The sequence below is a fragment of the Lepidochelys olivacea genome (genome assembly GCF_965140295.1).
Source record: "Lepidochelys olivacea isolate rLepOli2 genome assembly, chromosome: 5".
In the NCBI taxonomy this organism is placed as follows: Eukaryota; Metazoa; Chordata; order Testudines; family Cheloniidae; genus Lepidochelys; species Lepidochelys olivacea.
This window is the reverse complement of record NC_140415.1, coordinates 106,002,822-106,026,097: the sequence shown is the minus strand read 5'-3', so window position 1 is coordinate 106,026,097 and position 23,276 is coordinate 106,002,822. Positions and strand designations below refer to the sequence as shown.

Genomic DNA, 23,276 nt, shown 5'->3' with positions numbered 1-23,276 from the left:
TTTTATAGTGTTTACAACACTGAAAAGACATGAGGCACTTATAGCAGTGTTTTGTCTTTTAACTAAAAAAAACTTTTTTTTTAATCTTATATTTTCCTCAGTTACAATTTCAGGTGATAGTACAAATCAATTTATGAGAGTTCTTTGGTCAAGTTTAAAATGGTGTTCACGTCTCAAAATGGAGCTTCAGAAGAATTGGGAAATTATGTATTATAATGGGTTAATGCACTTTTAACAACCTGGATGCAATCCTGGCTTACAGTAGGTCACAAGTAAAATAAATCGATGATCTCATCCTAGTCCTTAGAGGGTAGTTCTCGGCATCATAAATCCTTTTGAACCAACGCAATCTGATACAATTACTATTGCATTCTCTGGTCTGGAGAGAGACAAAATTAGAATAACTCTAATTAAAACAAAGTACATCGTTCTACAGTAAGTGCCTCAAACGCTGCAGTTTTAGAGTTACTGTAGCATCTGAGGCTATTTATGTTTACTCTAACATTTGAGGCGATTGTGGGATACTATAGTGCTTTTTAATATAGAAATGGCAGTTGTACAGGTCAGAGTTGATATGCCCTAGAAGACCTATATGTAGAAAAATGCAAATTGTGTCTGCCTCTAGGCAGTTCTCCTAGTCCTTCACTTTTAAGAGCACCAGATATAAATAAAGATGCTTCTTAACAATTAAAAAAAATGGAATACACTTCCATTCAACCTTCCAAATCAAGGTTAAAAAACATTAATGGATTTGGTATTAAATTTCGATAAATTTTGTCTATGTAATGAATTAACAGTTCAACCGCCCAAATTTGCAGATTAAAATCAAGTAACTAAATGTCTTGCTGCCCATTTTATATACTCAGTTTCCATTTGCTCTTGCAGATAAAGGTTTTGCATGTTAAAAAAAAATAAAAAAAAAATCCCATGCCTTTTGAAGCTGGATTGAGGTCCTCTAGGAAATTTAGCCCAGTGACATTTACTTAACTGAATGTTCATGAAAATGTGTTTTACCCCCTTTTTCAATGAAAGTATCTTTTTTTTTAATGAAACTGCATGTCTAAAAATACTAGAAGTGAGGGCCTGGCAGCCATGGAGCTCTTCTGGAAGCATATATTGGGGTGGTTATAGGGTAGAATGTTCTGTGTCTGCCCACTGAAAGCGTTGCATAGCACTTGTTGTTTTAAATTTTGGATGTCACCTAAATGATGCACTGATGGTCACCAAATACTTTATTAAATAAATAAAAGGTGTAGAACTTGTGGAGTTTGAGACCTTTTACATTAATTCCTAGGACCTCAATTTTGACACCCATGCTTATTGTCCATCAATCCAGGAGTTTAGAATGGCACACATCACCCTGGCCTCTGAACTATGCTGACTAGTACCAACTTGTAAATAGACCCATTGATTTCTTGAAGCAAAATGTTCAAGAGTGTGGGTCCCTGTGCAGTTTTTTATTTCATAAAGTTGAAAGAGATTTCATTGGGGCTACTCACTGAGGGAGATACTACTAGTGGATGACATTCTGGCAAAATGTCCATGGACTTCACTTGCACCAGCTTTTCTCCCAGTATGACTAAGGATGGCAGAATCTGACTTTATAATTTTATCTGTGACACCGATCTGTGGTCTGTTTGGTTGAACCTGACAATTTAAGAAGACTGGTTCCTGAACGGTCCTAGACGTCTATTCACATGAACTGTTTCCCGACAAGTTTTACCTTTCTTTAGGTCTGTGGGAGTCTAACTGGGGCTCAATCAATTTTGTGGGGCTTGTAGTACATACAGAGCATTTTAATACCCAGCCAGCTTGACAAGCAGAAGGACAAATGAGTGGCAAAACAAACCATTTAGGACTCAGGTACCAGATTACAAGGTTTTGGATAAATCACCTTGAAGGGGGCACAACTTTCCAGTGGCAGTGCAGTATATGCTCATGCAGGGAGTTCCAGGCTCTGTGGGTTGGCAGGAGCTAGGATTAATTGGGGATAATACAGTCAACACCTAGAGAAAGCACATTCCTTTCAAGTGACTCTTTGTTATCAACAAAGTTGTGGGTCCAGAGTGAACAAAGACTCCCCAGGATTGCCACACCTGTTGCCTTTGTGGCTTAGGGGAGTGACATTGAAGAATGAGGGGTAGACTGAAGGAATCCCTTCTTCATCCTTCTCAAAACAATTAAAAAAACTAGTTTCTGTACCCTCACTGAAGGGAGGAGGAGCCATATTGCGGGTTTATCTGGAGTATAAATTCAAGAGTCTTGCATCAAAACTCTGGAATTATTTGATTTTCACAATCTGATCCTGGAAGTCTTCTGTGTATTTAACTTCCACTGAAGTTAACAGAGGTTCCATGCTTCAAGAGCTTGTGGGATTAAGACACAATTTACACAGCACATAAAGGCAACCAGAGGGGAAATTTTGTCTTGCTGAACGAGTTGTGTATCTTCAATATTAAAAAAAAGCAAAAGAAATTGCCCACTGTCATCCACAATAGAGGTAACCACAGTCCATAGCTAAAATTGATAGGATTCCCTCCTACCTTATCACTCTTCTCTTTCCCATCATATCATGTCCTAATCAATGTTACCACTCACTGCTCTGCCTATAATACCTGGACAGAGAAGAAGTGACTTTAAACTGTTTTAAGAGGGAGCAGAGCAGGTTCATACAGGTTTTAGCACCACCACAGCAAAACTTAATCAGGAAAATGGCCCAAGAGTGTGATGTCAAATAAAATGCAGGACACTTGAGAGAAGTGTAGCTGTAATAATTCTTACAGCTACCTCTCCTCTCTTTCTTGAAATTTAACTTTTTGCCACCTTCATCCTCACTTCTTCTCAAAAAAAAAAAATTGAATGAAAATGCAAATCAATAGGTATCCTGGAAGCTAATACAGTTCTCCTTGGCTGGCCTCAGAGAATGGAACTCACAGACACTAGGAGCCCATTCTGACAGGAGACCCATAAGAGCTAGAAAGCACAAAGATGCCACATTTCTGAGACAAAAAGGACCTACAGGGCTTTTTCTGTCTCTTCTTCCCATTGCATTTATGGAGAGCACCAAAATTCCATTGAAAGTCAATGGCAGTTAGGTACCTAACTCCCTTAGGCATTTTTTTGAAAACCCTATGCCTAATTTGATCAGAAGCACCTAAATTGAATATGGGCTCTGTGACCATGGAAAGGATTGGGGCCATGGGTGTTCTGTGACTCACCCTATTACAAAGCTGAAATATTGAGACCTGAGCTCTTACTTCCTAGAAAGTGAAAGTAACAGTGTATTGTTATCAGCAACCTTGGAAGTGCCTAATGAATAAAAACTCTTCATAAATAAAACAGTACAGAGCTGTGTATATTAAAACATGATGAGAGCAAATATAGCATCTTCATATGTTATTCAAAATTACATAACGAAAATTTAAACAAATATATTTAATAAAACTGGTAGGTAGCTAGCTTTTAAGACAGAGACAAAGTGAATTTCCTGAAGTTTCCCATTTATAGCCTGTAACAGTTAATTATTCTAGTCCCTTGAATGATGAACTAGAGGATCAGGCTACTGCTGAAGGCAATTACTCCAACCCAATGTTTTCCTGTTTAAATTTCCTTTAACAATGTAAATTGTAGCTGTCTTAACCACCATGATATACACAATTGTTTTATCTTATGCTTTGGGTAGTGAATACTCTTAAAAAGAAGCAGGATCAAATGATCAAATAGGTCAGACAAGTATATTTGTGTAGTTAACACTTAGGATCTTATGGGTGTTTGTGTTTATTTTATCCTTGCAGGAAGAGGGCTGAATCCGACTCTAGAAAAAGCAGCATACCCAACAGCAAGGAAATTCCTTCTCATCATCCCACAGATCCAGTGGAGCTGCGACGCCTTAACTTTCAAACTCCAGGTAAGACACAGAACGCCCCCATTTACAGCGCTGTGACCATTCAAGGTTTTCAACAATATTTCTTTAAACAGCATTGCTACTAGAGAACTGCGTTGTTAAATGTTGAATTCTTTAGTTTTTACCAAGTTCTTTATATTGATTGATGATGAGATTTTGCAGTGTATGTCTTACTAATAGTTTTGTGAATAATTTCTTCTAACTTCTGCAGTTTAAGAAAAATACCCTATTGAACATAAATAAGTCATTCCACTAATGGAAACTCTATCAACTTAAGCTCATTTTTTCCTAGAAATGATTTACATACTCTTGTTACAAGTAACAGTGAAGAATACTAAAAAAGATAGGGGGCTGGGAAATTATTTTCCCCCAATTTATTAATTGTGTGCATTTGACAATACTTTGTGTACGAATATTCCCTCTTTCCACTGCAGAGTCAGGTAGTCAGTTTCCCTTGTTTTTGTATGTGTCTTTCACATGGCAACAGAAAAGAGGAAAACAATTTTTAACATAGGAAAATGTAACTGTAAGAGAACAAAAATTGGCTGCAAGTCTCTGGAGCAGGTGTTTTCCCTGAAACTACTTTTAGCTATTTTTTTTTAATTGACTAGATTTCCAGTTGACAGTGTCCCTTTCAGGACACTGGTTTACTAAAACTGGTTTACTAAAACGGTGAGAACCCTTTAATGGTGAAGGGTATTGCTTATAGGAATCATGCATACGTCTCATATTCACTGTGCACAACACTGCAGTCTTTTAAGTGTCCGGGCCATGAACCTTGCGGATGTGCAAAATAAAAAGGCACGGTTCGCTGGAAAAATACTCTTGTTTTCTAAAACAGGAGCAGTGTGTGAGGTCGAAAAGGTATATTAATATATAACTATTCCTGAGATATAGGAATGGCATGTTGCAGAATATTTTTAAACCTGCTTTACATATACTTTCCTCTTTTTAGTATGTTTAATCTTGTTTTCTTAATGGGAGTAACTTTGACAGCCAAGGACAGGATAAGAAGAAAATAATGTGAGTGGCATTGGAATTTTTATCACCCTTATATGAATGGGTTGATATTTTGTCTTTGGAATTTTCTTAATTTGATGGTGATATGATTTCGTAGACTTTTTTTTAATCACAGTATGATTTAAATGAAGCCCCAAGCTTAATTCTGATTGATTTACCCATAATAGTGTACAAAAATCAGTGCTAGCACTATAAATTCTGTAGTGTGAGACATGAACACAAAATCATGCCTGCAGCAGCTACTAGTGAACTCCCTGACTAAGATCCTACGTTTATTAAGCTTCCTGCTACAACACATCTTAGTCCTCTCTGGTAACTGTGGAAGGGGAGGAACTATATAGCCACTTTTTTAATGTACTTTTATGCATTTAAATGCATAAAATTAGGAAATCAAATAGAGATTCTCAGAGATTTACTAAACCACACAATACGCGCACACAATTTATCTCAAAAGAGTTAACTGAAGTCTTAGTTCTGACCTATGACTTATTAACACTTTGTGATTTATCCATCATCTTTACTACATTCAAAAAACAGTTAATGCAAAGGCCAGATTTTGTATACAAATGAACAAAAGTCAAAAAAAGAAAAAGTTGTGGTTCTTACAGATTAAGTCCAATCATATATGTTCTAAAACAGATTGCCAAATTCATAGCTCCCATAGGCATAACGGGCAGTGTGGATGATTTAATATTACTTCATACAGTTTTTTTTTTTTTACTTTTGTGTATTTAAATTTGCAGCCGTATCCTTGCATTTATGTTCATTTTTTGTCATATTTTAAAATAAAGTAGGGAAGAGGCTGCTCGTGCTTAATAATATTAGAATTTAATGCTGTACATTAGCTCTTGTAGACACTATAGTTTTACTTCATTGCTCTGGAAAGAACTGGAGGTGTGTGAATTTGGACCTTTCTTTGCAACAGCTGTTGGTGTGAGATAGTTTTCAGTGAACTTGGCTGTGAAGCCGCAATTCATTGATATTATTATTGGCAACAAACCCTTTTTGTACAACGAAAGTCTGATTTTCAGGCACTTGTGGCTTGCAAATGAAATTATTATTATTTCTATTGTGGTAGCACCATGGACCCGCAATCCAGGATCAGGAGCCCATTGTGTTAAGCACCATACAAACAAGTAGCAAAAGAGACAGTTTCTGCGCTTGGCAGTTTGTCTTGTCCAGGATTTAAAAGCATGTTAGAAGGTGTCACTAACATATTCTAAGGGTGAGATCCTGGCCCTGCTGAAGTCAGTGGCACTATTCCCATGTGGATGCATAAGCTCTTGTTTAATTCCCATTGGCTTTAATGGAGCTATGATTTCACCATAAGGATATGTGTGCACAGCAAGTGAAGGAGCAATTATAGCATAGGTAGGCATACCTGTGCTAGCTTTAATCTAGCTAGCATCGATAATAATAGGAGTGTAGGCATTGTGGCATGGGCTAGCAACCTATTAACAACACACTTTTAAATTCTAATCCAACACAAAGCCAGCAAGAAAAAATAAAAAGAGGCCCTTTGTTCATGGGAACCACATTTTTTTCCCTTCCACATTTTTACCTTAAGAAAAAGGGCAGTAGTGTGTGGGGTGGAGGATTGTGTTGTGTGTATTTTATTGATGCATTTACAATCGCCCTCATACAAATGTCTTGTCTACACTATACAATTTTATCCTGTCTGAACACAGTTACCAACAATTCTATTAAATGACACAGTGTTGAACATGTTTTAGCAGTCAGTATGCACCAGGACAATAAGACTCCAGGAGGGTAGAGGCTGCGAAGAGGGGTTTTATTTATTTAGATTGTTGGAGCACCCACTTTGTGTTGGGTGCTTTCCATACATAGATGAATACAAAATCTCTGCCACTGAAAGAGTACCATCAAAAATAGTAATTTTGTTTCCCAATGAACTGATACTGTGGGGCAATGCAGGAGACAATTTGAACTTAAATTGAAATGTTTAGATCACTAATCTCTTCTTTAATATGGCTATTAATGGGGGCAGAGAGCTAAAATAAATTAGACAACGTGAGGCAGAGCATCATTAAAAACCCCCAGTGTTTAAGGGGCAGACACATGCCTGTCAAAATAGAAATTTAGTAGATATGCTTCCACTGGAAGATGATAATGGAGTGTGTATCGGAATCCCCTGTATTCATAATAATAACAAACCTTGATAAAGGGTAATGGGTGACAGATGCTTTGACTGTTTGAAAGACTCAAAAACAACCACTTGTCAGATGCCCAAGACACAAGTTTGCCAAAAAAAATGTATTTTTAATCTTAAACCACAAATTTATTTTGTCTAAGGGAGGGTCAAGTGGGATGTGAATGTAAAGGTTTCACCCTATTGGATTAAAATGCATTTGAATTGCATACCATATGAGTAAAAGCCCCTTTAATGTATCTGGTTTAAAATATCCATTTGAAAGAAACTATGTGGATTGTGGATAGTATTTTATCTTCTAGTTCAACATCAAGGCTTTCTTATTTTATTAATGATCAAGTTGAACTGGTGATGAAAATACTAAAACAATATGAAGACACCATATGAATCTAAATTCAGAATTGCCAGAACAATAAAGCTTTTACTTTCCTATCACTTTCCTTCATGTTTTACCAATAAAGAATAGTGGTGTTAGGATAATTCTTATTTTATTCTGAACAGAGGATCAGATTCATCTCTGGCTTCACTCCATTGCAACAAGCAGTTACACCATGGATAAATTTGGCACTGTGTCTTAACAAAAGGGAATAGCCCACAGTTCTACATCTGAGAAGAAGATCCTGTCTCCATATGTGCTTTCCATACAAATGTACATTTGTTAGATAGGCCCATATGCCAGCAAGTGGGTCACATCTGTGCCAAGTTTTCTTTGAGTCAATATGAAAATGCCCAATCTCCCAACAGCATAAGGGATTTCAGTTTATAAGTCTATCATTTTCTAAAGGTGGAGGGGCAGGGGTGAAGGAGAGCCATAGTCTTGCTATACAGCAAGTTTACTAGAAAATATGGCATTAAAATCATTAACCTTGAAAGAAAATGTTATAGGTCACTAAGCCACATGGACAAACACTGGTGGGGGGTGAGGGTAGGAACAATAATTACCTCTTCACAAAAGATTTCATCGAATGAAATCTACAGGAAGGAGAAGCTCTGACATACGCAGAGTAAAGTGACTGATTTGAAATTGTTTGAAATGTTCTGAGACCCAAGACTCAGAAAAAGACTCCAATCTGCTTGTCAGCTGAGGAACAGGATTGATTTATTCCTGACAAGTCACTTTTTGTTTTTCATTTAAGTACAAAATGTGTCACACTCATAAATAATTTGTGTAATTGGACACCAATTAAACAATTATCTCATTATAGCACATAAGTTAAATAAAAAGATGCTTGAAATTCAAGGAAAATAAATAAAATTATAACAGCTTTGAATTCAAAGATTTACTCATATTTATGAAAGTAATTCTTCACCATATACTTGTGGGGAGAGTTATTTAAGGAAGCTGCACTAGTCTGTTTCCAAGATGAAGCAAAACAAAATAAAATAGGTCAGCTGGAAAATAGCAAATTAAACACAAGGGGAAAAGTTGATGTTTGGATTTATACATCTGACTTGCAAGTTAGCAGGGCTATCTTCTCATTGTATACATGCAATTCCTATTCATATTCATGAGAGTTATGTCAACACTAAAGGGAGAATACAGGCTTATCTACTTAGGGACACTGACCAGAATAGCTTGCATTTGGACACCCTTTTCCAAAATGAAAGTCGCTTTAATTCCAGAATCATTGCTCCGCTTTGGGAGTACACTAATTATTCTGGAATAGAGTTTATTTTATTCCAGAATAGAGTGTCCACACAAGGAGCTATTGTGGAACAGCTACTGGAATACTTTGAAATAGCTATTCTGGTTAATTTCTCCACGTAGACAAACGCTGAACCTACTCCGTGAAGTTTATTTTCATTGTAGTGACTGTTAATAAAGAATACAAGTAATTCCAGTATCCGCTATACTAAGCATACCCTCCTGGAGTTCTGATGGAAGCCAAATTCCCATTGATCCCAGACCAGTATTGTTGGGCCTTTAATCTGTTGCACATGCTGTACACAAGTTTTGCATTTGTGTTTTTAAAAGTTTTTGACAGGAGAAAGTGCCATTTTTGTTGGTTCTTCGGTTGACAGAAAAGTCTCCTTATGAATTTTTTTGTTTTTCTATAGTATTATATCAAATACATATTGCAATAAATGTGTCTTTAATTATCACAGATTATTAGTTTGATGTGGGCCTATAATATAATTAATTTAATAAAGGTTTTTGTGTAAAGATTATATGTCAGATTTCCAATATGTCTGTTTTTTAAAAGCAACTATTGTGTGTTGTAACAGCTCAGTGTTCTATGTAATCTCTAATTTATTGTTTATTTATGAGGGGCTTGTAAACATGGAGCTGCATTCACATCTTGAGCAAGTTTCAAACCAAATGTGTGTTCCCTAATGATATTAAAGCCACAAAAACACCTTGATATTCTGTCTCATAAATACACAAAAGCAAGAAAATAACAAATGAAAGGCTCCTTTTGTATTTCTTACTCATTTATAGTAAAATTCACCACAATGCAGAGACCTACATAAGGCCAGGTGCCCGGTTACATTCCACATTAAGGGTGAAATGCTAGCCCCATTGCAGTCAAGGTCAAAATCTCCACTGACTTCAGTGGGATCAGGATTTAAGTGTGGATTAAGTGATTGATGCAGAGGTCCTTTCACCTGCGCTCTGCACTGTGGTGAATTTTGCCCTTACTCTCCCTATTGTGCCTAAGTATTGTAGCCCATATAGTATATCATGTTCTTCTGAATTAGTGGTACATTTACAGGAAGACAAGCAGAAGATATTTCCACATATTATTGGAACCACAAGCTCTTGTTTAATTCTTTTTGGGGGGACACTATTGTGCAGTATAAAATCAGTCACTTTTTGTAATCTTCCGCAGTACATAGGCACAAGGGCTGGTTATGGATGGAAATTCAGGTGTAACTTTGCATGATATTGTCTTCATTGATTTGGGTCAGGTCTTTAATGTTATTTTAACATTTTTGTGTGCTTTAATTTCTTATCTTTTTTTTTCATTTGAATAAAAAAGCAAAGCAAAGCATGTCATTGGCATGTTGTTCTTTTTGACCTACGAAGCATGTCAGAGGGCCTGTTCAGATGTAGTTGCATTTTGTCTATTAGTTTTAATATATGTTCATAGCATATGTGGAATGATATGAATGTGTATCAGCAAAAGTATGCATTCTGTATTGTAGAGCCATAAAAATAAGTCTGATCAGCTACATTTTGTGTAGTGGTCTGAGAGTCAAGTTCTGCCCTACGTGCACACAAGCCACGTTGACCTCAATAGGAGCCTCCCACATGCACCAGGGTCAGAATATGGCCTTAATATGCACCTGTAGCATATACCATAGTATCTCTTTAAGAATTGTGGATGCATATCAACAAGAGTACGGTATAATAAGAGTATAATACGGATGCATAGAATGAGTACATAGCAAAAGCCCTTCAAAAATGAAAAAGTAATTATTTGCCACCTCAGTATTGTGTCTGTTGTGTCTTTAAAAATAATAGCCCTACCAAATGCTGTTACTTTACTTTATAAGCTGACTGTAAAATAATAGTTAAAGAATTTTAACTATTGTTCAATTATAGGATCATAAAATGAGTCCTGGCAGAAGGGGTTTATGCTCAAGTAAGAGCCAGCCAATTAATTTTAAAAATTATCTGTAAGTTTCCTGCTTAGAAAAGTTTTATGCCAAGTTTCACTCTGCACCAAATGTTTACTACAAAATCACCCCTTAGAAATGTATGGTGAGAAATTTAAATGGCAGTAGGTGCTCAACTTTAAAAGTGTTAATGGGTACCTCTCTAATGATGGTTATAAATAAGACCAGTTAAAAAAGGACTAACTATGATTTGATTAATCAAATAGCCTAATAATGTATCCACAATTTCTGACTCTTTAAAATGACTAAATACCCTTCCCACTGAGCTAAGTATTGAGATCCAAGTTCATGGTGCTGTTGAAAAGGGCAGGTTCACTAATTAACAAAGACAACCCACCTTCTTGTTTACAGTAGAGAGATTGGACCTCTGGATATTTTCTTCTGAGTATGGTTTCCAGACAATGGTTTTGTGCATGTCAGAATTGTACATGTGCGTGCGTGTGTATGATTGATTGTTTATGATGGCCTTCTACTACTGTTACTAATTTGTTTCCCGTTTCCAATTGGCTTTACTTTTTACAGCTTTGAGCAGTAATTCAGTCCCCTACGCTTCCCTGATTGGCTCTGTGTCCTCCCTCTCTAGCCAAACTACCACTCAGTCCTTATATGATAATAACTCTCTCCCACGATTCGCTCGAAAAGGTCTAAACATCTTTGTCTCTATTATTTTCTTTGTTCAAGCACTGTTTTAGATGTACATCAGTCCACCTCCATTTCTGGATAAGTCTAGAATTTTCTTGTGCCTTTTCACTCCCATACTTTTCATTGGGGTGCTTGATCTGGATCAAATCAGTTTAATTAGAAAAATGTCACCCACCCTTTCAAAAATGAATGTAACATAGCCCTTAATTTGACAACTGAGAAAATGGGAGACTCCAGAACTGATATAGATAAATAGAGTTTGGGCTACTAATTTTGTACCTGTAACTTCCAAGAAATATCCCCAATATTCCTGGATACTCCCGTTTAATAACATGTTCAGTTGACTGGCAGCATGTCATACTATCTATAAAAAAACCTTATAGTGGCAGAATTATTGTGCAGGTAACATTTGACTAAATGAATGCAGCATTTCTGTGTAATGTACAAGGCTCAAATGATTAGGATCAGTGCTGCTGGTCCTTCCTATGTACTGAAGTTTATTAATTGGTGACTGAAATACCGCACAATCATTTAATGACGTGACCATATCATAATCCCATGGTCATTGAGCGGTGCGGTAGCAAATGCAAGTTAGGTATCCCACAGAACACTCCTGAGATTCATGGTGACAAAACAAACTGAATTGTACAACATGGCTTCCACTTTGAGCCCCCTGTAGTCATCATTGTTTTCTTTTGTAATTTCAACAGATCCTGGGGTTCACTAGTTTAAATTTTCTAGCCAGCTGTGGTTTCTCCCTGCAAGTGGTTATATACAGTATTTTGTTCTAGGCCTGGTAAAAGTAAACCTGAAGAAATAAATGCAAACCATTTGGGGACAGGTCATCAAAACTAATTGGCTGGAAAAAAATGGCCACAAGGAGTAGGCTGGCAAATCTTCAGCTGGCAGGCTGTGCTAGTTGGCCCCACATCTCTTTCTGCCTTTTTTTTCTCCCCTTTCCTCCTTTCTTCTCCTCCCTATCCCCATCTTTTTTCCTATCTCTCTTTCACTTTCTCTTTCGTTCTGTATCTTCATCAATAGACAAAGATGTTTACACCTGAAGTAGATTGTAGGTACTTTTGGGGGTTGATAATGGGGTTTGGGGGTACGATCATTTTAAGGTACTAGTGCAGCCAGATACGTGTTTCCAGCTGAATTGTACAACCCCTGTCTCTACAATCTGCTACTAGTGAAAACATTTTTGAAGCTCTAGTTGTCTGATGTCCAATCTTGTCTTTAGTGACTGTTGTCTATAAGCAGTGATGCATGTTACTCTAGTCATCCATAGTTGCATGTGAATGTCAGTCATCTCTAACCTTCATAAAATATTAAAGCTATCTTAAAGTATTCCTGATCTGATTTAGTCAGAATGTATAGTCCGTCCTTCAGTCCTTGAAACATTGTTATTAGTCCTTTCTAACTATCAAGCTATCCATTTCATTTTTATTTTTATTTTATTCATTAATTTGGGATTTTTTATTTTATTTTATTTTATTTTATTTTATACCATTTCCTTTGCAGGTTCAGGTGTCTCCGGTTACCCTGGTAACCTTCATTCTCCAAGTTAGTTTTCCTTGATTATGCATAAGTCACTTTGTTTTCTGTCAAAATACTATTCTTTCCCCTTTAGGCCTCTTTCAGTGTCTATTTTCTCAGCTCACCTTTCATCATCTAATTCAACACAGTTTCCATTTCATACAGTGCAGGAGAAGGAGTTTGAAATGACATTAAGAGTCATTACTCAAAGCAGAAGTCAACATCAGGTCTAACTGTCTCATTTTTCCTTGCCTAGCTAACCTCATTGACTCATGGCAAAATAACACTTTCTTTTACACTAGGAATGTTAGCTTTGGGAATATGCTTGGTGACTTTTTTTTATTTGGCTTCAGAGCTCATCTCTCCAGAGCATGTCCTGCTTTGAGTAACCAAACTATCTGCCTGCTTCTTTCACATACAACATCTTTACTACTTGCATATTTCTAGCCATTCTAACTACTGTATTCTCTAAATTTTAGAATGATGCAGTCTCTTTGATTTATTTTAAATTCTATTTTCCTTCTCTCTCTTTCAACAGGTATGGCTAGCCATCCTCCAATACCTATCTTGGAACTTGCAGATCACATTGAAAGATTGAAAGCAAATGACAATTTGAAGTTCTCACAAGAATATGAGGTAATATTCTCATTCTTACTATTCTTAATATTATCCCTGGTTTCCTCTTTTCTGGCCTCATTAGTGATAATTATACCCCTGGATGATTTCAGTTTTACATACCATTAGAGCCATAATGGGGCAGGCGCCTTTGTTAAAATGACTGATGTAGTGAGGTGGCTACTTTGCTCATAGGAGATACCTTTTCATAAGAATGTTTGTCATACATACTTTAATAGTACATGCACCAAGTAGTGTACAAATGATACAATGCTTGGGCTATTTTGAATACACAAACTCCCGTTGACTGTAGGTAAGAGCTCCTGAGTTCCTTTCCAAATTCTTATGGATAAGGATCCTTCATGGCACACATCGGCAAGACAGATCCAATACCAGCTCCAAAGGAGGAGTTATGGTCCATTGTGTCAATGTTGCATGGATTAAATATTCTGTAATTGCGTGAAGTCATGACTGAGCATATAGCAACTCCAAGCCATTATCTTCTGACCTGTCAATAATCCATAAATTATGGGCTGTAATAGTATGATGGAATGCAGCAGGAACTGAGAAACCAATTATGGGCCATCATGTCAATAATCCATGGAGACATGAATAGACGCTGCAGACAGTAATGACCTTTCTCATCAATAATTTGTGGATGAAGGGACTTCGATAACATCCGTTAAATGCAATAAACTATAACTGCTCCTTCAAAGCTATTATGGTCTATTGTGTCCATCAGATCAGGAGTGCTCCTTTAGTGTGGTTATGGAGTGTCTTATCAGTGATCCATGAATTAAGGACTCTCTGAATAGTCTTTGTAGTGCTCCCTTTACAGTCTGTCACGTCAATAGTCAATGGTTTAAAACTCCTTTAGAATGCCATGACATGGTAGACCATAATGATAATGAAGAAACCATTACTACCCAGCTAGTTAGCTGTCATACACCTAGGATACTTGGGTGCTATATAAATAACTATTCTTATCAAATCTCAGATATCTCATAATTGATATAATTTGTAATGCACCTATTTCTTTAGTGTCCAGGCACCACAGATTAAGCATTGACGCTCTCGAGAGTAACATAGCACTGAGGCAGACCTTTACAAGCTTGTACAAGCTAACATTTCATTTTCTGTGGAGTGAATTGCTTGTTTATGAGAGGACAGGCTGAAAGCACCATTTATTAATTTTATTTTATAAAGAGCTTTTGTGTATAACCTTTTGCATAATTATTTTTTCCTTGTTAACATCGCTTTAAAGCTAACTGCAAAGGTTGGAACATATAAATACCCAATGTATTTAAATAACTTGGGCAGGAAAGGTTTAAACAGTTACTGAACATTTACTATTACAGTACAGAACTTGCTTTTCATCTGATGATACACTGTTAAAAACTACCTAAAGACTACTCTGAAAAATAATCTTGTTACCGTCAAGAGAAAATACAGCCTCTCTGATTCACAAAAATAAGTTTGTTTGAACAGTATCTCAGGGTTGCTATTTAATGCCACAGTCACCAAAATCAGGAGTAATTTTTTATTGTACTGTATGAAACTATAATGTTCTTGATTTTGGAGACTGTAGTATAAAAAGAGTGAAAGCAGATATTTTATCTGTCATTTAGTATCCTAAACTTGGCAATCATTTTCTTCCTCATTCAGAAACACCTGCTAAAAACTCACGATAAAATGTCTTTGTATAGAGTAAATTCTGAAATATGTGTCTCATTGTGACTTTCTATTTCAATTCAGCTGAGTACAGAGTCTCACAATGTAAGTCTTGAAATCAAGCAGTGAAGTGTACTAGATATAAGAAAATATTTTGAATCTCTAGAAAATTGAGCTGTTTGAAACTACCACTATTCCCTGTACAAATACTCAGCACTTTTAGCTGCGAACCCACTGTAACTTCACTGTGAATAAAATAATTCAACCCCCAAGTAAAAAATACCATCAGGCTGTTCTAACTTGGCACAGGAAGACCATCCCTGTACAAAGGCTATAGGGGGATCAAGGAGATGCAGAGGTGAGCTTTAACCTGTGTGTGGATCGTCTGCACTCCAACATCTGGGCACTGGATTTTGTGCGTTGCCTTGGTGAAGACAGTCATGCCATCTTGTAAGAGTTTGTTTCAGTTCTATTCAGACAATGGGCCAGATCCTGAAGCAAGTGAAAGTTCTAGCTGAGTAAGGAATTTGGATTTTGGCTTAACATAATTCCAGGTTTTTAATCAGAAAGTTAGTGTTCAACATAAAAAGTCAACATTTGCTAACAGATTCCACAATTATTTCCTATTCTAAGTATAAGAAAATGTTATAGCTTCTCAGAAACAACTGTGTTGGCAACGCTGGTTTTTTATAACTAACGCTATAGCAATACACATTTTTTGGTACAATGTGTATTAAAGTACACAGTCCAGGCATTAATTTACCAACATGTCTTTAGTATTTTGCAGAGATGATACATTGAAGTATAAGATTGAATGTAATTTAACAGCCTTGCTGTTTCATATTTGTATGTTCTTTAAGTCAGTAAAAGTACCTAGAATGCATGTTACCTTAGCCTGTTACAGCCAGTGCCCTGGATTATTTTTCATTCTTATATCACTTCTGTCAGATATCAACAGCTGCCTCTCCTACAGCTTCATACTGTTCTGTGTTTCTCACCAGTTCTCTGTTTAACATTCTAGCAAAGAAGAGTAGGCATTGAGCAGTTATAAAATCAGCATTTAAACGTGAGCTGCAGTAGTGAAGTCAGGCTTCCCACTCATTACGCCCCTAATGTGCCTCGACCCTAATCTACAGAGATTGCCTTTTAAGATCTTTCTCTATGTCCACCCAATCCGTGATCTCTCTTTTGTTGAGACAAGGGTATTAATTAGTGCAACTGAATTTTGTAATGTAGACTAGAAAGTGTGGGTAAGACCCCCAGCCAGTTTTACTTGGGGAACTGAACAAATATTAACACTTCAGTCAATATCAATTCAAGCTAGCCTCAAACTGCTGATGCATTAAGTGAAAGGTGCTATATCCTAGTGTCATTCTAATGAGCCATCTGATCTTCTTAGAGAAAGAGCAAAGTAACAAATTATTGCCTAAGTTACCTTTAGTTTTCTTGAGAACAAACAAAACCCCTGATAGTTATTTCCAGTTTTGAAAAACAATGCAAATGTGATTTTACTTTTCCCAAGCAGTTCCATGATCAGTGTAGATTTTTGGCACTGCTCTGCTTTCACTAAGATTCCATGATTTGTTTTTCCTTTTAGTTTGTGAAAATTCTTAAAATTTTATTGAAGAAGTTCTTCTAACCTGAATTAAACCAAGAAGACACAGAGCTTCATATGAGCAGGGATTGATGAACTGATTCAATAAAAAATCACATCTTCCTGATCATCAGCTCCTCACAGGACTTTGAAGTGCAGTGGAACTTCTTTAAGGTTGAGCTTCATTTGGATAAGAATAACGTTTTAGATAAGTTTGCCCACCCAGCCAGCTTCAGCTACATCCCTCTAATTATCTGTGCATTACTTGTACCTCATATCCCATATCCAAAGACACCTGCTCCTGGTAGGATCCTTATTACTTTCTCCTTCTCAGCTACTCTTTCATTTCCTTTTCCATCCCTTTTTTGTGAGTTCTTCTCCCTACTTCCTTTTCAGCTTCTGCTAAGTCCAGAGATCAGCCTCCTACTTTGTTCCAGCTGTCTCTTGGCCCTCTTTAATCCACAGTACTTCTCTGCTATCAGACACAAGGAAAGTATTAGAGTCAAAGATGTAAATGATTTAGATAATGGCATAGAAAGTACATTTATAAAGTTTGCAGACAATAGCAAACTGGGAGGAGTTGCTTTGGAAGATAGTAGATCACAAGTGGAGTCATAGTAGATCACAAGTTAAATATGAGTGAATAGTGTAACACTGTTGCAAAAAAAGCAAACATCATTCTCAGATGTATTAGCAGGGCTGTTTTAATCAAGACACGAGAAGTAATTCTTTCACTCTGCTCCGCCCTGAGTAGGCCTCAACCGGAGTATTGTGTCCAGTTCTGGGTGCTAGATTTCAGGAAAGTTGTGGACAAATTGGAGAAAGTCCAGAGAAGAGCAACAAAAATGATTAAATGACCTGTGAAGGAAGATAGAAAAATTTGGGTTTCTTTAGTCTGGAGAGGAGAAGACTGAGGGGGGGACATGATAACAGTTTTCAGATACATAAAAGGTTTTTGGAAGGAGGAGGGAGAAAAATTGTTCTCTTTAACCTCTATGGCTAGGACAAGAAGCAATGGTCTTAAATTGCAGCAGGAGCAGTTTAGGTTGGACATTAGGAAAAACTTCCTGTCAGGGTGATTAAGCACTGGAGTAAATTGCCTAGGAAGGCTGTGGAATCTCCATCATTGGAAATTTTTAAGAGTAGGTTAGATAAACACCTGTCAGGAATGGTCTACATAATACTTAGTCCTGCCATGAGTGCAGGGGATTGGACTAGATGATCTCTCGAGGTCCCTTCCAGTTCTATGATTCCGTGTTGGAACTCAATCTAGAGGCAGGTGACAGGAGCAGTGGCAGGCCTAAAGAGAACCAGCTTCATGATAAGAGAATCTCTTGATAAGATAAAACATCTGGGAGAGGGACCTATACTGCAGACACTTCTGTTTTTTGGCTGGGTAAGGAGGAGTATGTGGAGAAAAAAAACATATCTTAGACAAGGTGTGAAAACCTATGGGCTTTAGCCAGTCTTTGGCAAAGTGTTTTATTAGTCAATATACCATACCTTTTAGATTGTCTTACTTTAATGTGGGATTTCAAGCTTACAGTATCATTTTCAGCTTGATTAATGAACTTCCCCAGTATTCAGAACTCCACATTATTCCATGTTCCTCTGTCAATGCTCCCCTAGTGTATTCATCTGCATTTCCAGCCCCCCATCCCCCGCCCCGCCCTTTTAATTAGTAGAGTTATAGTGTCTTTTAGTGCAGAACTGCAGCTAGTTACATTGGTCTCTAGTCCCTGTCAATGTCTCCTCACCTGCAGCAGGACTTCTGCCTCCTGGTTTGCTTCTCCTTCCTCCTCTGGCAGACAAGAGCTCCGCTACCCTTTTGTCCCCACCAACAGCTAGAAGAAAGCTATTTCCCATTTGTCTTCATGCTGACGTATCCCTGGTAGCAGATGCACTTCCTAATGTGATCCACCCGCCTTCCTGCTGGTTCCTGGCCTGAGGAATCCATTGGGAACACAGGCCAGGAGAGGAGACGGATTGGCTTCTCCCAGCAGTCCCAACTAGTCCCTGCCTCCCAGTGTTCCTCCCTTTGGCCTAGCATAAAGCTTCCCAATGACCCCCCCACCAACCTTGGCACATGGCCAAGTTCCAAGTCAGAAACACGTAGAGTCCTAGTCTCACTTCTGTTTATGCTGTGCATAATACTGCTGACTGCCCACTTTACAGTTCTACCTGTCCCATCTCTCTGAGGGAAATATGAGGTAGACATCTAGGACTCCTAAAGCTACACTTCCTTTCATATAACTTTCCCCTGCCTGTTCCTGTTTTTCAAGGGAGGACAAGTTTCTAAGTGTCATAAGAGTTAATAATCTTCTAATTTAGTTGTCTGGTGTTTTGTTAGTTTGGTTTTAGGGGCTTTTTGGAAGGGTGAGGTTGTGTATTTTGTTTTCCTCACCAGAAAGTTCATTTCTACCTCACACAATTGTAATTTTTTACTGTATTTTACCTGTTAAATTGGTATCATATTTCAGTTGCCCTGTAGCAAAGTGTTATATTTCCACATTACACTTGCACATCATTTATGTCACAGTCTTCTTTTGAATTCCCTAATTTAAAGACAAGACTCAGGACCCTAGTCCTAGGGAGGTGGTAGATACCTAGGGAGGTGGTAGAATCTCCTTCCTTAGAGGTTTTTAAGGTCAGGCTTGACAAAGCCCTGGCTGGGATGATTTAACTGGGAATTGGTCCTGCTTCGAGCAGGGGGTTGGACTAGATGACCTTCTGGGGTCCCTTCCAACCCTGATAGTCTATGATTCTATGACCCAAACTGATTACTACAAACCTTTTGGGGCTTTCACAGTTTCAGTAGGGGTTTTATGCAATGCAGGGCCTCATATGGATTTGACAGCTGCTAAGCAGAAAGCTACATTCATTTAGAAACTCATCTTGGATCATAATTCCTCTTTAACTTAATCTGTAGAATTTAGTAATACAAAGACATCACAAAATGAACCTGAACTGACACATTCATATAGTCATATATATTCATATATTACCTTGTATACAATACACTGAACATAATATTTTTATGCTACCACACTACACTGGTTTTTACTTGCTGCTTGAATAGTTTTAATCTGAGACCTTTAGTCTGTACTTTAACCAGGTGTCTGGCAATTATACCCTCAGTGGATTAAGAAAGTGGATCTAGGTAGAAAATATTGTCCGGTTCAGATTTTTGTTTTGGTGCGAGAACCTGCCATGTAACGTATACTAATAGCAATAGTGCCCTAGCCCTGCCTCTCTGAGTGTGTTGGTCTCAGTGATCAGAGGAATTGTATATCATTTTAATGTTTCTTTTCATCAGGCTTTGTGGTGCAGATTACAATTAGCCCTTTGCTTTACCACTGAGGGTTGGAGACGATGAAGTCACATACTGGCTCGGTGCCAGACTGCCATAATATCAGTTTATCAGTGTCAGTGGATCAGATTTGTGCTGAAAGGATCATTTATTTATTTTAAAAAAAATATCTTTAACTTTTACTTTAAGTGACAGAAAGCTAACCACTGTACTTCTACAGTAAATATATTGCAAACAAACATATAAATCTGGTACTGATATGAGATTATTACAATAAGTCAGCAGCTAAATAAATCCCTAGCAATGAAACATCGACATTTAATCACCTTAAAAATACAGATAGCATAGACCAATATGCAAGAATCCATTTCCTCTTGGCAAAAATTCCTATTTTTGTTTTATCTTTACACTATTTTTATTATTTACTATAATACTGCAAATAGCATATATTGGTTTTCTATAATCTTGCATTGAAGGATGTTCTCCAGCTATTGAGAAACAATTAGTGTACTCAGTGAACAGTGAACAGTTGTCTGCCTTTTTTATTAAAAGCACATATGCTATGACATTCATAAAGGTTGCTTGGTGTCTATTTCTACCTATAGCACTATCTGAGCCACTAGGAGAGGTAGGATTAAGATAGGCTTGGAAAAAAACAGGAATTTGAAGTGGCAATTATTAGTATGTTATCTGTTTCCTTCTGTGTTACCAGTGCCTCTTGTATTAGAAGCACTTGGTTGTGCATATCTGATTAAAAAACATTAATGGTACAAGAAAGCTGTTCTCATTTTAGGATACTAGTGTTTGGACTGGCACCTATTACCATTTTGACAGGGAACTCCACTTTCATACAGCCATGTGGGCTGTTTAAGTAGCCAAATTACTTCTGCAAATATTATTTATGTTTTCATAGAATCATAGGACTGGAAATGGACCTTGAGAGGTCATCTAGTCTAGTCCCCTGCACTCGTGTCAGGACTAAGTATTATCTAGACGATTCCTGACAGGTCTTTGTCTAACCTGCTCTTAAAAACCTTCAGTGATGGCAAATTAAATCTCCCTCGACAATTTATTCCAGTGCTTAACCAGCCTGACAGTTAGGAAGTTTTTCCTAATGTCCAATCTAAATCTCTTTTGCTGCAATTTAAGCCCATTGCTTCTTGTCCTATCTTCAGAGTTTAAGAAGAACAATTCTTCTCCCTCTGCTTGTAACACCCTTTTATGTACTTGAAAACTGTTATCATGTCCCGTCTCAGTCTCCTGTTTTCCAGACTAAGCAAACCCAATTTTTTCAATCTTCCCTTATAGGTCGTGTTTTCTAAACCTTTAATCACATTTGTTGCGCTTCTCTTGACTTTCTCCAATTTGTCCATATCTTCCCTAAAATGTGGTGCCCAGAACTGGACGAAATACTGCAGTTAAGGCCTAATCAGCATAGAGTAGAGTGGAAGAATTACTTGTCATGTCTTGCTTACAACACTCCTGCTAATACATCCCAGAATGATGTTTGCTTTTTTTTTTTTTATTTGCACTGTTGTTATACTATTGACTAATATTTAGCTTGTGGTCCACAGTGACTCCCAGATCTCTTTCCTCAGTATTCCTTCTGAGGCAGTCATTTCCCATTTTGTATGTGTGCAACTGATTGTTCCTTCCTAAATGGAGTACTTTGCATTTTTTCCTTTTTGAATTTCATTCTATTTACTTCAGACCATTTCTCCAGTTTGTCCAGATCATTTTGAATTTTAATCCTATCCTCCAAAGCACTTGCAACCCCTCCCAGCTTAGTAGCATCCTCAAACTTGATAAGTGTACTCTCTATGCCATTATCTAAATCACTGACAAAGATATTGAACAGAACCGGACCCAGAACTGATTGCTGTAGGACCCCATTCGTTATGCCCTTGCAGCATGACTGTGAACCACTGACATCTACTCTCTGGGAACGGTTTTTCAACCAGTTATGCACCTACCTTGTAGTAGCTTCATCTAGGTTGCATTTCCTTAGTTTGTTTATGAGAAGTTCATGCGAGATAGTATCAAAAGCTTTACTAAACTCACTAAAAATATTTGCATGAAACTAGGAATGTTTGTTCCTCAAGCATTCATCTGCTCCTGCTATTTATTTTCTACCTGAAGTGATACATAATCCTCTGTTTTCAACATCTAATAATTTCCCCAGCAATCAATTATGATATCAGAAACAAAGGATTATAATTTAATGTCAGGAATAAACAGATGAACTCTTAAGGCTGAGAGAAGAGAAATACAGAAAAAATATAAGTGATAACAGTAGAAATGTTTTAAAAAGCAATACTTTTCTATGAGGCATGAGCTTCCCTTTAGAGACTGATACTATTTCAGATATTTTAAGAATCAGGAGACTATCCTGATTGTTTCTACTGTTTTATACTCTTGTGCTATATTTGGTGTATACCTGTGGTTTTCAACCTTTCCAGAATACTGTACTTCTCTCAAGAGTCTCATTTATCTTGCATACCCCAAGTTTCACCTCAATTTAAAACTACTTGTTTACAAAATCAGACATAAGAATGCAAGTGTCACAGCACATTATTACTGAAAAATTGCTTACTTTCTCATGTTTACCATATTTATAAAATAAATTGATTGGAATATAAATATTGTACTTACAGTTCAGTGTATAGTGGACAGAGCAGTACAGAACAAGTCATTGTGTGAAATTTTAGTTTGTACTGACTTCACTAGTGCTTTTTATGTAGCCTGATGTAAAACCACGCAAATATCTAGATGAGTTGATGTACCTCAGCATACCACCCCGTGGTACTCACATACCTGGTTGAGAAACACTGGTGTATACCTCGTTGGTAGGCTCCACGCTGATTAGTTTTTTCGTGTTGAACTCTGCTTATAAGACTACTAACTTGGAATTTTATTGGGGATAACTTCATTTTTGGGGAGGAATCACCAAGTTCTGATTCAGGGCGGGTCTCAACTACAAGCGCTACATTGGCACAGCTACACTTATGCAGCTGCGCATCTGTAACGTGTTTGGTGAAGATGCTCTCTGCCGAGCGGAGAGAGCTCAACCCCAGGCTCTTGCACCGGTGTTAACTTGAGTTGCTATGTCTTCACTGATATGCTAACTCAGATTAACTAACCCAGATTAAGAACACACCGTTTTTTGGCAGTGTAGACTTGTGGATGGGGAGGG

The 23,276-nt window shown here is 37.4% G+C and overlaps 1 protein-coding gene across 5 annotated transcripts in view; it reads left to right on the top strand.

The window, feature by feature from the left end:
- PTPRD (protein tyrosine phosphatase receptor type D) overlaps positions 1 to 23,276 on the top strand; it is a 1,732,979-nt gene that overhangs the window by 1,620,537 nt on the left and 89,166 nt on the right. For 4 of the 5 annotated variants that reach the window (XM_084628881.1, XM_084628884.1, XM_084628882.1 and 1 more), the window contains 3 exons: positions 3,795 to 3,907; positions 11,238 to 11,357; positions 13,432 to 13,529. In XM_084628881.1, coding sequence (XP_084485007.1) covers positions 3,795 to 3,907; positions 11,238 to 11,357; positions 13,432 to 13,529 — 331 coding nt within the window. The remainder of the gene's footprint in view (positions 1 to 3,794; positions 3,908 to 11,237; positions 11,358 to 13,431; positions 13,530 to 23,276) is intronic. The other variant, XM_084628885.1, reaches the window with a different exon arrangement.